The sequence below is a fragment of the Babylonia areolata genome, chromosome 6, assembly GCF_041734735.1.
Source record: "Babylonia areolata isolate BAREFJ2019XMU chromosome 6, ASM4173473v1, whole genome shotgun sequence".
In the NCBI taxonomy this organism is placed as follows: Eukaryota; Metazoa; Mollusca; class Gastropoda; order Neogastropoda; family Buccinidae; genus Babylonia; species Babylonia areolata.
The window spans coordinates 4,141,124-4,153,131 of record NC_134881.1 but is presented as its reverse complement, the minus strand read 5'-3'; the positions used below and the strand labels follow the sequence as shown (position 1 = coordinate 4,153,131).

The 12,008-nt window shown below is 44.1% G+C and overlaps 1 protein-coding gene across 1 annotated transcript; it reads left to right on the top strand.

Annotated features, from left to right (window-relative positions):
* Positions 1 to 1,049: 1,049 nt before the first annotated feature.
* Positions 1,050 to 11,371, top strand: LOC143283206 (soma ferritin-like). Its single transcript, XM_076589381.1, has 4 exons — positions 1,050 to 1,154; positions 3,396 to 3,542; positions 5,311 to 5,436; positions 11,192 to 11,371. The coding sequence occupies exons 1-4, from the start codon at positions 1,050 to 1,052 to the stop codon at positions 11,369 to 11,371; spliced, it is 558 nt and encodes a 185-aa protein (XP_076445496.1).
* Positions 11,372 to 12,008: the final 637 nt, after the last annotated feature.

Genomic DNA, 12,008 nt, shown 5'->3' with positions numbered 1-12,008 from the left:
AACTCGGGCGAGAATCCAGCACTCTGACCATTTTGCCACAGCACCCGTTCAGTGGTTCTCTCCCCAGCCCACCCTCTCACAACACCCACTCACTTTCAGACGGACACGTTGAAGACATTTATGTTGTGCACAGAAAGTACCGAAACAGACAGTGTGGAATCGCAAAATAGGACCCTGCTGTCTGTTGCGGAGAATGCCACACATCTGTGCAGCTTGGGGCCACTCCTACATACATGGGGCCCAGTACTGGTTCCCTACGGCCTGCTTCCAATAGGGCCCTGTATTAGGGCCCTGTAGATTCTACTCGTTCCATTAGGGCCCAGTATCATTAAGGGCCTGTACTAGTCCCACAACTAGTACTACGTGTCACAATGGCCCTGTACCAGTTAGGCCCTGTATCAATCCCAGTAGGCCTACTTCCAATAGGGCCTATTACCATTAAGGCCCTGCGCGAGTTCCATAAGGCCTACTTCTAATAGGGTACAGTACCATGAAGGCCTAATTCCAATAGTCCTACGGCAATTTCTCATGGGTCCCCAACTATATCCGCATTCCCACTGTGATCAACAGGGCTGGGATGCATGAGCGATCTGGAAGAAAAAAACACACCAAAACCTATGCTCCTGTGTGCTAGCTGAATCGGTAGCGTAAGCATCACTGACTAAGTTGTGTACTTTGTGTAATGGAGAGAGTTACCACTCTTTACTATTTGTTAATCATTCATCTCCTGGCCTCATTTGTTAATTTCTATGCTCCAGGGGTTAATCTTGCGTCATAGTTTGGTCGAATGACGTCATGTAAAGACGTTTTTATTTTTAGCAAGTGGCCTTTCCTGTGGATTTAGATCCGTGCATTTTCAATTTTGTGTTGAACGTGAATGTGTGTGCTTTGTTGCGTCTGACATGAATTGGCATAACACTGTCATTCATCCACGGTTATTCTGACGAGATCAGCATTAGATTCTTCACTCGTTTTCGATTCAAAGCTTCAGTTTCTGTGGAATCTATCTTTCAAGTCTTCTGTCAGAATCTCAACTCTAAAAGGAATCCATGGCTACCAATCTGTGTCGCCAGAATTTCCATCCAGATTGTGAAGCAGCCATCAACGCTCAGATCAACATGGAACTATGCGTCAGCTACTGCTATCAGTCCATGGTAAGGCGAACAATTATTCATTTTCATACATATTAATTTATCTTTCAAGACTAGGTTAGACGCTCATTGGGCCAACTCTCCAAGCATATATGATCCAGTATGCTATCATTAGGCCACGCATGCTGGTATACTGTATCCAGTTGAACGACGAACAGGCCTTCCAGGCCTAAAACGTCTGATTCCAGTTCAAGTTCAAGTTCAATAACTGTAATGTATAGAATGAACTGTCACCTCGTCTAAATCAAGCCCCATCAGTTACTAATTCATTCAAGAATCACCAGCACAGTTCCATCAAGTTCTCAGTTAGAAAGAAAGTTTGACGAATGAAGAAACTGAATAATAAAGCATTGAACCTCGACCAAAATTTCTACCAAAATATGGTATGAAATAACAAAGATGGGACAATTTAAATTAATTAAAAGCTGCAAAGCTTGCAATCTCCCTCTCATACTACTACTACTACTACTACTAATAACACTAACACTACTACTGTCTTATCCGTTTTCTAAAAGATTTTGAATGAAAGAAAATGTGTTCGATCTAGAACTAAATCTGATAGTGATAGACTACTAGAGAAGGATAATTTTAGTAACCTAAATTCAGGGACTTATTTCAACATATATTTTCACGCACAGTTGATGTGACTACAGGTATGTGTTGTGACCCATTTTCAGCGGATTGCGACTTTTTTTTATTATTATTTTTTTTTTACAACAGTTATTGTATCTAATTTTGTTATGGCTTCAGTGGCAACACTGATTAGCAACCATCTTGCTTGGTCCACAAAATCGCCTGCAGTGATGCCTTCATTCAATCTGTGCCGGTCAGAGGACTGATATGAAAGTTTACAGAACCCGCATGACAAACACATGTGCGCGCGTGCGCACGTGCACGCTCTCTCTCTCTCTCTCTCACACACACACGCGCGCCCGCGCGCGTTGTGCGTGTGAATGTGTTTGTGTCCTATGTGTATGTCAGAGTGTGTGTGTGTGTGTGTGTGTGTGTGTGTAAGAGACAAACCTCACAGGTCAGGATGTCAGTCATCGTTCTTTATCTGAACTTCTTCCTTTGGGGATTGCACTAGTAAATATTGTTCAGCAAAATCAGCACTGAATTAAATGATAATGTGAAAATAGCATCATGCTGTAAAAGCCTGGCAAGTGGGTAAATAATTACAGAACCATGATTAAACTTAACATATCTCTGCATCTGGCGCAACACAGAACGCCGCCATATTGGGCTTGGCTTTTCAGACAGAAGATAGAACGAGGTCAGTCGTGACGTCACATCGACTGTGCACAAGAACAACTTCTAGGATTGCTCGGTTTTGAACAACTGTAAGCAGATCAAATACGCACGTTAAAGATCCTGTAATCCATGTCAGCGTTCGGTGGGTTATGGAAACAAGAACACCCAGCGGCATGCACAACCCCGAAAGCGGAGTATGGCTGCCCACATGGCGTGGTAAAAACGGTCATACACGTAAAAGCCCACTCGTGTACATACAAGTGAACGTGGGAGTTGCAGCCCACGAACGAGAACAAGAACAACTGTAAGAAACGACGGGTATTCTGTGACGCAAAATGCAGGCCCATCACATTCATCGTTTACAAAAGCTGCGACAGTTAAAATTATTGTGTGTGTGTGCTTTTTCTTTGGACACGACCGAGTTGGCAAACACGCGATTTCCACATCGACACTCACAACTTTGATCTGTGTTTTTGATGTCTCAGCAGCTTGTCTTTAACTCTTCTACTGTAAACCGTGGTTCAGAATTATATGGGACTAAAACAAAGTCCTTTGCACTTTTTGTAAGTCATCGCACAGTATTTTTCTCAAACAATTTCGTTTCGATCTACTTCACAAGTCATCCAAAAGCGAAAGTGAGTCTCCGAACCTGTGACGTCCCAACCTTGTACAAAATGGCGGCCTCCATGACAATTCAATGCATCACATTATTTCTAATTAATACACATTTATTTGCGTAAAAAATTATTGGACGAGCCATAACAACCCAAAATCTATTTATGTAAGCCATAAAGCCAAACCGCTTCGTGCCCTATCTAAGAGGACACAAAAGTAGTAACTGCGCTTAGAATTCATGTCGCGCTGATCTCCAGTCACCATGGTTCAACACCGTTCTTATCGGCTAAAAAAATAATTTAAAACTATCAGTAGCTTTCCTTTTACACGGACTGGAAGATGACCAGCGTCCAGTACACAGTAATTGTGTGTCCTCAGGCCTTCTATTTTGCGCGTGACGACATTGCGCTGCAAAAGTTAGCGGATTTCTTCCACAAGATGTCGACAGAAGAGCAGGAACACGCCAGGAAGCTGATGAGCTACCAGAACAAACGTGGAGGTCGTATCGTTCTACAGGATATCAAGGTAAGCAGGTTTTATCCTCCAGGATGCCAAGGTAAACAGGTTCTATCCTGCAGAATTTCAAGGTAAACAGATACTCTACCTTGCACAATAACAAGGTTAACAGGTTCTGTCCTGCAGGATATCAAGGTAAACAGGTTCTATCCTGCAGAATGTCAAGGTAAACAGATATTCTACCTTGCACAATAACAAGGTTAACAGGTTCTGTCCTGCAGGATATCAAGGTAAACAGGTTCTATCCTGCAGAATGTCAAGGTAAACAGATATTCTACCTTGCATAATAACAAGGTTAACAGGTTCTCTCCTGCAGGATATCAAGGTAAACAGGTTCTCTCCTGTAGGATATCAAGGTAAACAGAGATTTTATCCTGTAGGGTATCAAGGTAAACACAGGTTCTCTCCTGCAGGATATTGAGGTAAACAGAGAATCTGCCCTGCACGATGAGGTGAACATGTTCTATTCGGCAGTATATCAAGGTATACATGTTCTCTCCTGCAGGTTGTCAAGGTAAACAGGTTCTATCGTGCAGGACATCGGGGAAAACAGAGATTTAATCCTGTAGGATGTCAAGGTAAACAGAAGTTCTACCCTGCAGGATATCAAGCTAAACGGGTTATATCCTGCAGGATATCCAGGTGAACAGAGATTTTAACAAGGTCAACAGAAGTGGGTGAGAGTGAACTTCTCTCTCTCTTTCTCTCTTCCCACTCTGTGGGCTTCTTCGTTCGTGGGCTGCAACTCCCACGTTCACTCGTGTACACAAGTGGGGGGTTTACGTACATGACCGTTTTTACCCCGCCATGTAGGCAGCCATACTCTGTTTTTGTGGGTGTGCGTGCTGGATATGTTCTTGTTTCCATAACCCACCGAACGCTGACATGGATTACATGATCTTTAACGTGCGTATTTGATTTTCTGCTTGCGTATACACATGAAAAGGTTTCAGGCACATGCTGACCTGGGAGATCGGAAAAATCTCCACCCTTTACCCACCAGGCGCCGTCACCGAGATTCGAACCCGGAACCCTCAGATTGGAAGTCCAACGCTTTAACCATTCGGTTATTGCGCCAGTCATGTAAATATGAAATGCCGAATAGGAATATGTTTAAACCCATATTATTTAAGATTTTTGTTGTCTTGTCTTGTCTTCCTCTGTCCTGTCCGGTCTTTTTCTGGTTGTTTGTTAATTTTGTCTGTTTTTGGTTGTTGGTTTTTTTGTTTGTTTTTTTTTTTTTTTTGTGTGTGTGTTTTGTTTGTTTTTTTTTGGGGGGGGGGGGGGGTTACCTAAAATTATTTTTAATGTTTCCTTTTGACATAATTGATGTGTGCATTGTAATCGAGGGCTTACGCTTTTTACGAATATTCTTTTTTTTCTTTTTTGTTTGGTTTCACTTGTGTCGTAGAATATCACATTTCTTGGTGTGTGTGTTTTTTTTTTAACCTATTTTTTCCTTGTTTACCTGATAATTTATGGACATAGTAATCAAAGAAATATGTACGGATTATTCATTTACTTGTGTCTAAGAATGTTATATTTTTGCTTTCCTGTATGTCGTAGTTTTTCTTTCATCTGATGGTTGGTGTGTGTGTGGGGTGATCAAGGAAGTGTGTACCAGTTGTTGTTTGTTTTGGTTTTGTTGTTTTTGTGTGTGTCTTCTTTGCCATTACGTATCTAATCCGTTGACGAGCAATCAAGAGGACTTTCTGCTTTAAGTATTTGACGGAGACAATGAAGTGTTTTTAACTGAACTGAATTGTCTTGCATACAGAAGCCGGACCGTGACGAGTGGGGGAGTGCTCTGGACGCAATGCAGGCGGCTCTGGTGATGGAGAAGAACGCCAACCAGGCCCTACTGGACATGAAGAAGGTGGCCGATGACCACGGGGATGCCCAAGTAGGTACAGCAATCAGTCAACACAGGTACACATCAATCAAAGTGGGCAGACATCAATGCAGGTGGACATAACATCAAGACAGGCAGACATCAATCAAAATAGTTTCAGTTTCAGTTTCTCAAGGAGGCGTCACTGCATTCGGACAAATCCATATACGCTACACCACATCTGCTAGGCTTATGCCTAACCAGCAGCATAACGCAACGCTCGTAGTCAGGCCTTGAGTGTATGCTTATATATTAAATTTTGTGTACCTATCAGAGTGGATTTCTTCTACAGATTTTTGCCAGAGGACAATACTTTTGTTGTCATGGGTTCTTTTTCAGTGCGAAAAATGTGTGCAGCACACGGGACCTCAGTTTATCGTCTCATCCGAATGACTAAAAACGTTGTTTGATTTTTCAGTCAAACTTGGGAGAAAGGGCGAGAGCGGGATTGGAACCTACACCCTCACGGACTCTGTATATTGGCAGCTGAGCGTCTTGACCATTCTGCCACCTTCCTTCTAATCGATGAAGATAGGTAGGCATCAATAAGCACAATGTACACACACATCAACACAAGTAGACACTAACACATTAAGACAGGCAGAAATCAGTCAACATTGGAAGACGTCAATCAGCATAAGGCACACCAACACAGGTAGACATCACATCAAGACAGGTAGATATCAGTCAGCACAGGTAGACATCACATCAAGACAGGTAGATATCAGTCAGCACAGGTAGACATCGCATCAAGATAGGTAGATACCAGTCAACACAGGTAGACATCGCATCAAGATAGGTAGATATCAGTCAACACAGGTAGACATCGCATCAAGATAGGTAGATATCAGTCAGCACAGGTAGACATCACATCAAGACAGGTAGATATCAGTCAGCACAGGTAGACATCACATCAAGACAGGTAGATATCAGTCAGCACAGGTAGACATCGCATCAAGATAGGTAGATACCAGTCAACATAGGTAGACATCGCATCAAGATAGGTAGATACCAGTCAACACAGGTAGACATCGCATCAAGATAGGTAGATATCAGTCAACACAGGTAGACATCACATCAAGACAGGTAGATATCAGTCAGCACAGGTAGACATCGCATCAAGATAGGTAGATACCAGTCAACATAGGTAGACATCGCATCAAGATAGGTAGATACCAGTCAACACAGGTAGACATCGCATCAAGATAGGTAGATATCAGTCAACACAGGTAGACATTACATCAAGATAGGTAGATATCAGTCAACACAGGTAGACATCACATCAAGACAGGTAGATATCAGTCAACACAGGTAGACATCACATCAAGACAGGTAGATATCAGTCAACACAGGTAGACATCACATCAAGATAGGTAGATACCAGTCAACACAGGTAGACATCGCATCAAGATAGGTAGATATCAGTCAACACAGGTAGACATCGCATCAAGATAGGCAGATATCAGTCAGCACAGGTAGACATCACATCAAGATAGGTAGATACCAGTCAACACAGGTAGACATCACATCATGATCAAGACAGGTAGATATCAGTCCACACAGGTAGACATCACATCAAGACAGGTAGATATCAGTCAACACAGGTAGACATCACATCAAGATAGGTAGATACCAGTCAACACAGGTAGACATCGCATCAAGATAGGTAGATATCAGTCAACACAGGTAGACATCGCATCAAGATAGGCAGATATCAGTCAACACAGGTAGACATCACATCAAGATAGGTAGATATCAGTCAACACAGGTAGACGTCACATCAAGATAGGTAGATACCAGTCAACACAGGTAGACATCACATCAAGATAGGCAGATATCAGTCAACACAGGTAGACATCACATCAAGATAGGTAGATATCAGTCAACACAGGTAGACATCACATCAAGATAGGTAGATATCAGTCAACACAGGTAGACATCACATCAAGATAGCTAGATACCAGTCAACACAGGTAGACATCACATCAAGATAGGTAGATATCAGTCAACACAGGTAGACATCACATCATGATCAAGATAGGTAGATATCAGTCAACACAGGTAGACATCACATCAAGATAGGTATATATCTGTCAACACAGGTAGACATCACATCAAGATAGGTAGATATCAGTCAGCACAGGTAGACATCACATCAAGATAGGTAGATATAAGTCAACACAGGTAGACATCACATCACGATAGGTAGATATCAGTCAACATAGACATCACATCAAGATAGGTAGATATCAGTCAACACAGGTAGACATCGCATCAAGATAGGTAGATATCAGTCAGCACAGGTCGACATCACATCAAGATAGGTAGATATCAGTCAACACAGGTAGACATCACATCAAGATAGGTAGATATCAGTCAACACAGGTAGACATCACATCAAGATAGGTAGATATCAGTCAACACAGGTAGACATCACATCAAGACAGGTAGATATCAGTCAACACAGGTAGACATCACATCAAGATAGGTAGATATCAGTCAACACAGGTAGACATCACATCAAGATAGGTAGATATCAGTCAGCACAGGTAGACAGTGAAGACAGACAGACATCAATCAGCACAGGCAACACATGTAGACATCACATCAATGATCAACACAGGTAAACACCATTCAACATACGCACACACCAGTCAAGATAGGTAGACATCAAACAACACAGGAATGCATCAATTAGCATAATGTACACATCAACAGAGATTGACATCAGTCAACACAGGTAGACATCGATCAACACATGATGGGCGCAATAGCCGAGTGGTTAAATCGTTGGAATCATTTCAGTCTGAGTGTCCCGGGTTCGACTCTCGGTAACGGCACCTGGTGGGTAAAGGGCGGAGACTTTTCCGATCTCCCAGGTCAACATTTGTGCAGACCTGCTTGTGTCTGAATCCCCTTCGTGCGTATACGCAAGCAGAAGATAAAATTCGCGCGTTGAAAGATCCTGTAATCCACGTCAGCGTTCGGTGGGTTATGGAAGCAAGAACATAGCCAGCATGCACCCCCCCGAAAACAGAGTATGGCTGTCTTCATGGCGGGGTAAAAAAGGTCATACACACAAAAGCCAACTCGTGTACATACGAGTGAACATGGGAGTTGCAGCCCACGAACGAAGACAAAGGACGCCACTTTTGTAGCCGTGTACCGAGTGGTTACTGAAGGGGTACGGCACAAAAGACTTAACTAATTGATTGATTGAATGAAAGGATATACAAGATCCCACGCACAGGCCAGGAACATATAGAGGCCAGTCACAAATGGGTTTTTCTATTGTTTTATTTACAATATTCTAAAAGAAGAAGACTAAGAAGAAGACAAGAACTAAGAGAAGGCTAAGAAGAAGAAGAAGACAATTAGGAGAAGAAGACAGTGCAGCGATACGTAGCGAAGTGTCACTGTTGTGACTTCCACACCCGAGCCAGCCGTAAGATCACATGCAGATATCATTCGATACATGTAGACATCAGTCACCACCTTCACCTTCACCTATCCCGTAGTCTTGTGGACCGTTGGGGCGCCACAGGTGATCTGGCAACCAGCATTCTCCAATCCTCTCGGTTTTCTGACCTCCTGATTGTATCGCTCAACCTCAAGCCCGTCCATTCTGGGATGTTGTCCTCCCATCTCTTCCTCTGTCTGCCTCTCCTTCTCCCTCCTTACACTGTGCCCTGCAGGAATGTCTTGGCAAGCCCTGATGATCTCATGACATGGCCATACCATTTGAGCTTGCGTCTCTTGACCAAGGTCAACAGGTCTTCGTAGGGCCCAATGACTTGTCTGATTCTGTTTCGAACTTCCTCGTTCGTGATATGATCTTTGTAGGGAGATGCCCAGGAGTCTTCGAAAGCATCTCATCTCAGTGGACTGTATTCTCTTTTCTCTTTCAGCTGTCAAGGTCCACGATTCACATGCATACAAGAGTATTGATGTCACCAGGGTACGCATCAGTCTGATCTTTGAGCCGAGTGCAATGTTCCGGTCGTTTCAGATGTACCTCAATTTTGTGAGCGCTGCTGTCGCCTGTGCAATCCTGGAGAGTACTTCGGGTTTGGATCCCTCATCTGTCACAATTGCTCCCAGGTATTTAAAGCTGTGGACAGTTTCTTGCTTCTGGCCATCCACTCTTATGTCAGTGCTGATGCCATTGGTGTTGTTGGTCATCAGTTTGGTCTTCTCTGCACTGATCTGCATGTCATAGGCTCTAGAGGTTTTATCAAGGTGGTCCACTAAGCAGGCTAGCTAGCTCCTCTTCTTTTCCTGCTAGGCCATCAATATCGTCGGCGAAACGTAAGTTGGTGAATGCTCGGCCTCCGATGTTGACTGTTCCTTTGTGGTCTTCAAGTGCATCAGTCAATCACCACAGTTAGACATAATCAAAGGAGGCAGATATCGATCAACACGGGCAGACACAACCAACAAAGGAAGACATCGATACAGGCAGACGTCAGTCAATGCAGGTAGACATCACCAACACACGTGTACTGTTAAAGACTTCAGCACACACACAGACGTCAACAACAAAACAGATACGATTCAACACAGACAGACATCAGTTCAGGTACACGTCAACACAGATATATATCAACACAGGTAGACTCAGTCAATACAAGTACATATCAACACAGGTGTCTAGACATTAACACAGGTAAACACTAAAACTCACAATTCATTAAGAAACGCAACACAGAGATCAGACTCTGTGTGCGCGCGCGCGCGCGCGCGTGTGTGTGTGTGTGTGTGTGTGTGTGAGCGCACGCGCGCGTATGTGTGTGTGTGCGCGTACGTGCGTGTTTATGTGTGTGTGTATGTGTTTGTGCGCGCGCTCATATAGCTTACAGCCTATAGACCAATCACATCCAACAAGCCAAATTCTGTTTAAATACTCCTACACGTTAGGGGACATGTCTATCAGCACTCCATGTGTGTATTTTAGTAAACACACGCACACACATGCGCGCGAACACTCACGAATGCACGCACACACACACACACACACACACACACACACACACACACACACACACACTGACAGGTCACACAACTGCTGGCTGAATGTATAATTTCATTGAGGATTACATTTAACTTCTCATTCACGCAACCACACTCACACACAATACACACACGCTCACACACTACGCACACATACAGACTCACACACACACACGCTACACACATACACGCGCGCGCACACACACAGCGGACACACAAACACAAATATGCACACACACACACACACGCACGCACGCAAATACCACACACATACAAACGCGCGCGCACGTACACACACACACACACACACACACACACACACACACACTGAAAGGTCACAGCGACCTCTGGTTTCCGTGCAGATGGGTCGCTTCATACAAGTGGAGTTCCTTCGCGGAAAGATCTGATGAAACACACACACGCACACACACACACACACACACACACACACACACACACACACACACACACACACTAACACTCAGACACTCTCACACACGCGCACACTCACAAACACACACACATGCACACTACACATACACAAACATACTACACATTCACGCGCGCACGCACTGCACACACACACACATTGCACTCATACCTCACCCTTCCACACACATACACTCATACCCCCCCTCGCCCCCCCCCCCCGCCCCCCCACACATACCCCCCCACACACACACACGCACGCACACACACACAACACAACACAACACGCACACTGACAGGTCTCAACAACCTGCTGGGTACCGTGCAGATGGGTCACTTTATTCAAGACGAGTTCCTTCAGGCACAGATCCGCTCCATCAAGGATTTCAGTGAACACATCAGCAGCCTTACACGGTTGGGCCCCGGCATGGGGGAGTACCATTTCGCCAAGATGACCCTGGATGAGAGTTCAGATCGCCCTATGCAAGATCAAATAGAGAGTGCTTGAGTTGTCGGTTTTCTTTGTTCTTCTTTGTTGTTTTGTATGATGACCCTGGTAGATAGTTCAGATCGCTCTACACAAGATCAGTCGATAGAGGGCCCTGAGTTGTCGTTGTTCTTTGCTTTTTATTGTTGTGTTGTTGTTTTTCCCGTTTGAAAGAAATAACGGTAGAGGCTGAACAGATATAAGAACAGTCATCCGTCATGGATTCTAATTACGCTCTTTTTTCAATTTCTTAAAATAAAAAAAAATATTGACAAACCCTCCAGGACAAACAGAGACAAAGAGGGTGGAGAAGAGAGGGAGATAGATGGGGAGATAGATGGGAGGGGGAGAGGGGAGGAGATTGGGGAAGAGAGAGAGGGGGGGAGATTGGGGAAGAGAGAGAGGGGGAGAGATAGACCTAGAGAGAGAGAGAGAGAGATTACTGAGGTGGGATGGTGGAGAGAGATGGAGAGAGAGATGGGGAGAGAAGGGAGAGGGAGGGGGAAATAGTGTGTCTGTCCGTGTGTGTGGTGGGAAAGTGAGAGCAAAAGATGAGTGCATGCATGTGAGAGCACCCTTGGTCTTCCAGGTACGTGTAGGTCTCTTGGTCATTTTCTTTTCTTCTTCTTTTTTTTTGTGTGTTTTGTTTTGTTTGTTT

Coding starts and splice junctions, on each gene's coding strand:
- LOC143283206 (XM_076589381.1), top strand. CDS start 1,050: ATGGCTACCAATCTGTGTCGCCAGAATTTCCATCCAGATTGTGAAGCA. Junction 3,543..5,310: donor TCGTTCTACAGGATATCAAG/GTAAGCAGGTTT, acceptor TCTTGCATACAG/AAGCCGGACCGTGACGAGTG. Junction 5,437..11,191: donor ATGACCACGGGGATGCCCAA/GTAGGTACAGCA, acceptor GGTACCGTGCAG/ATGGGTCACTTTATTCAAGA.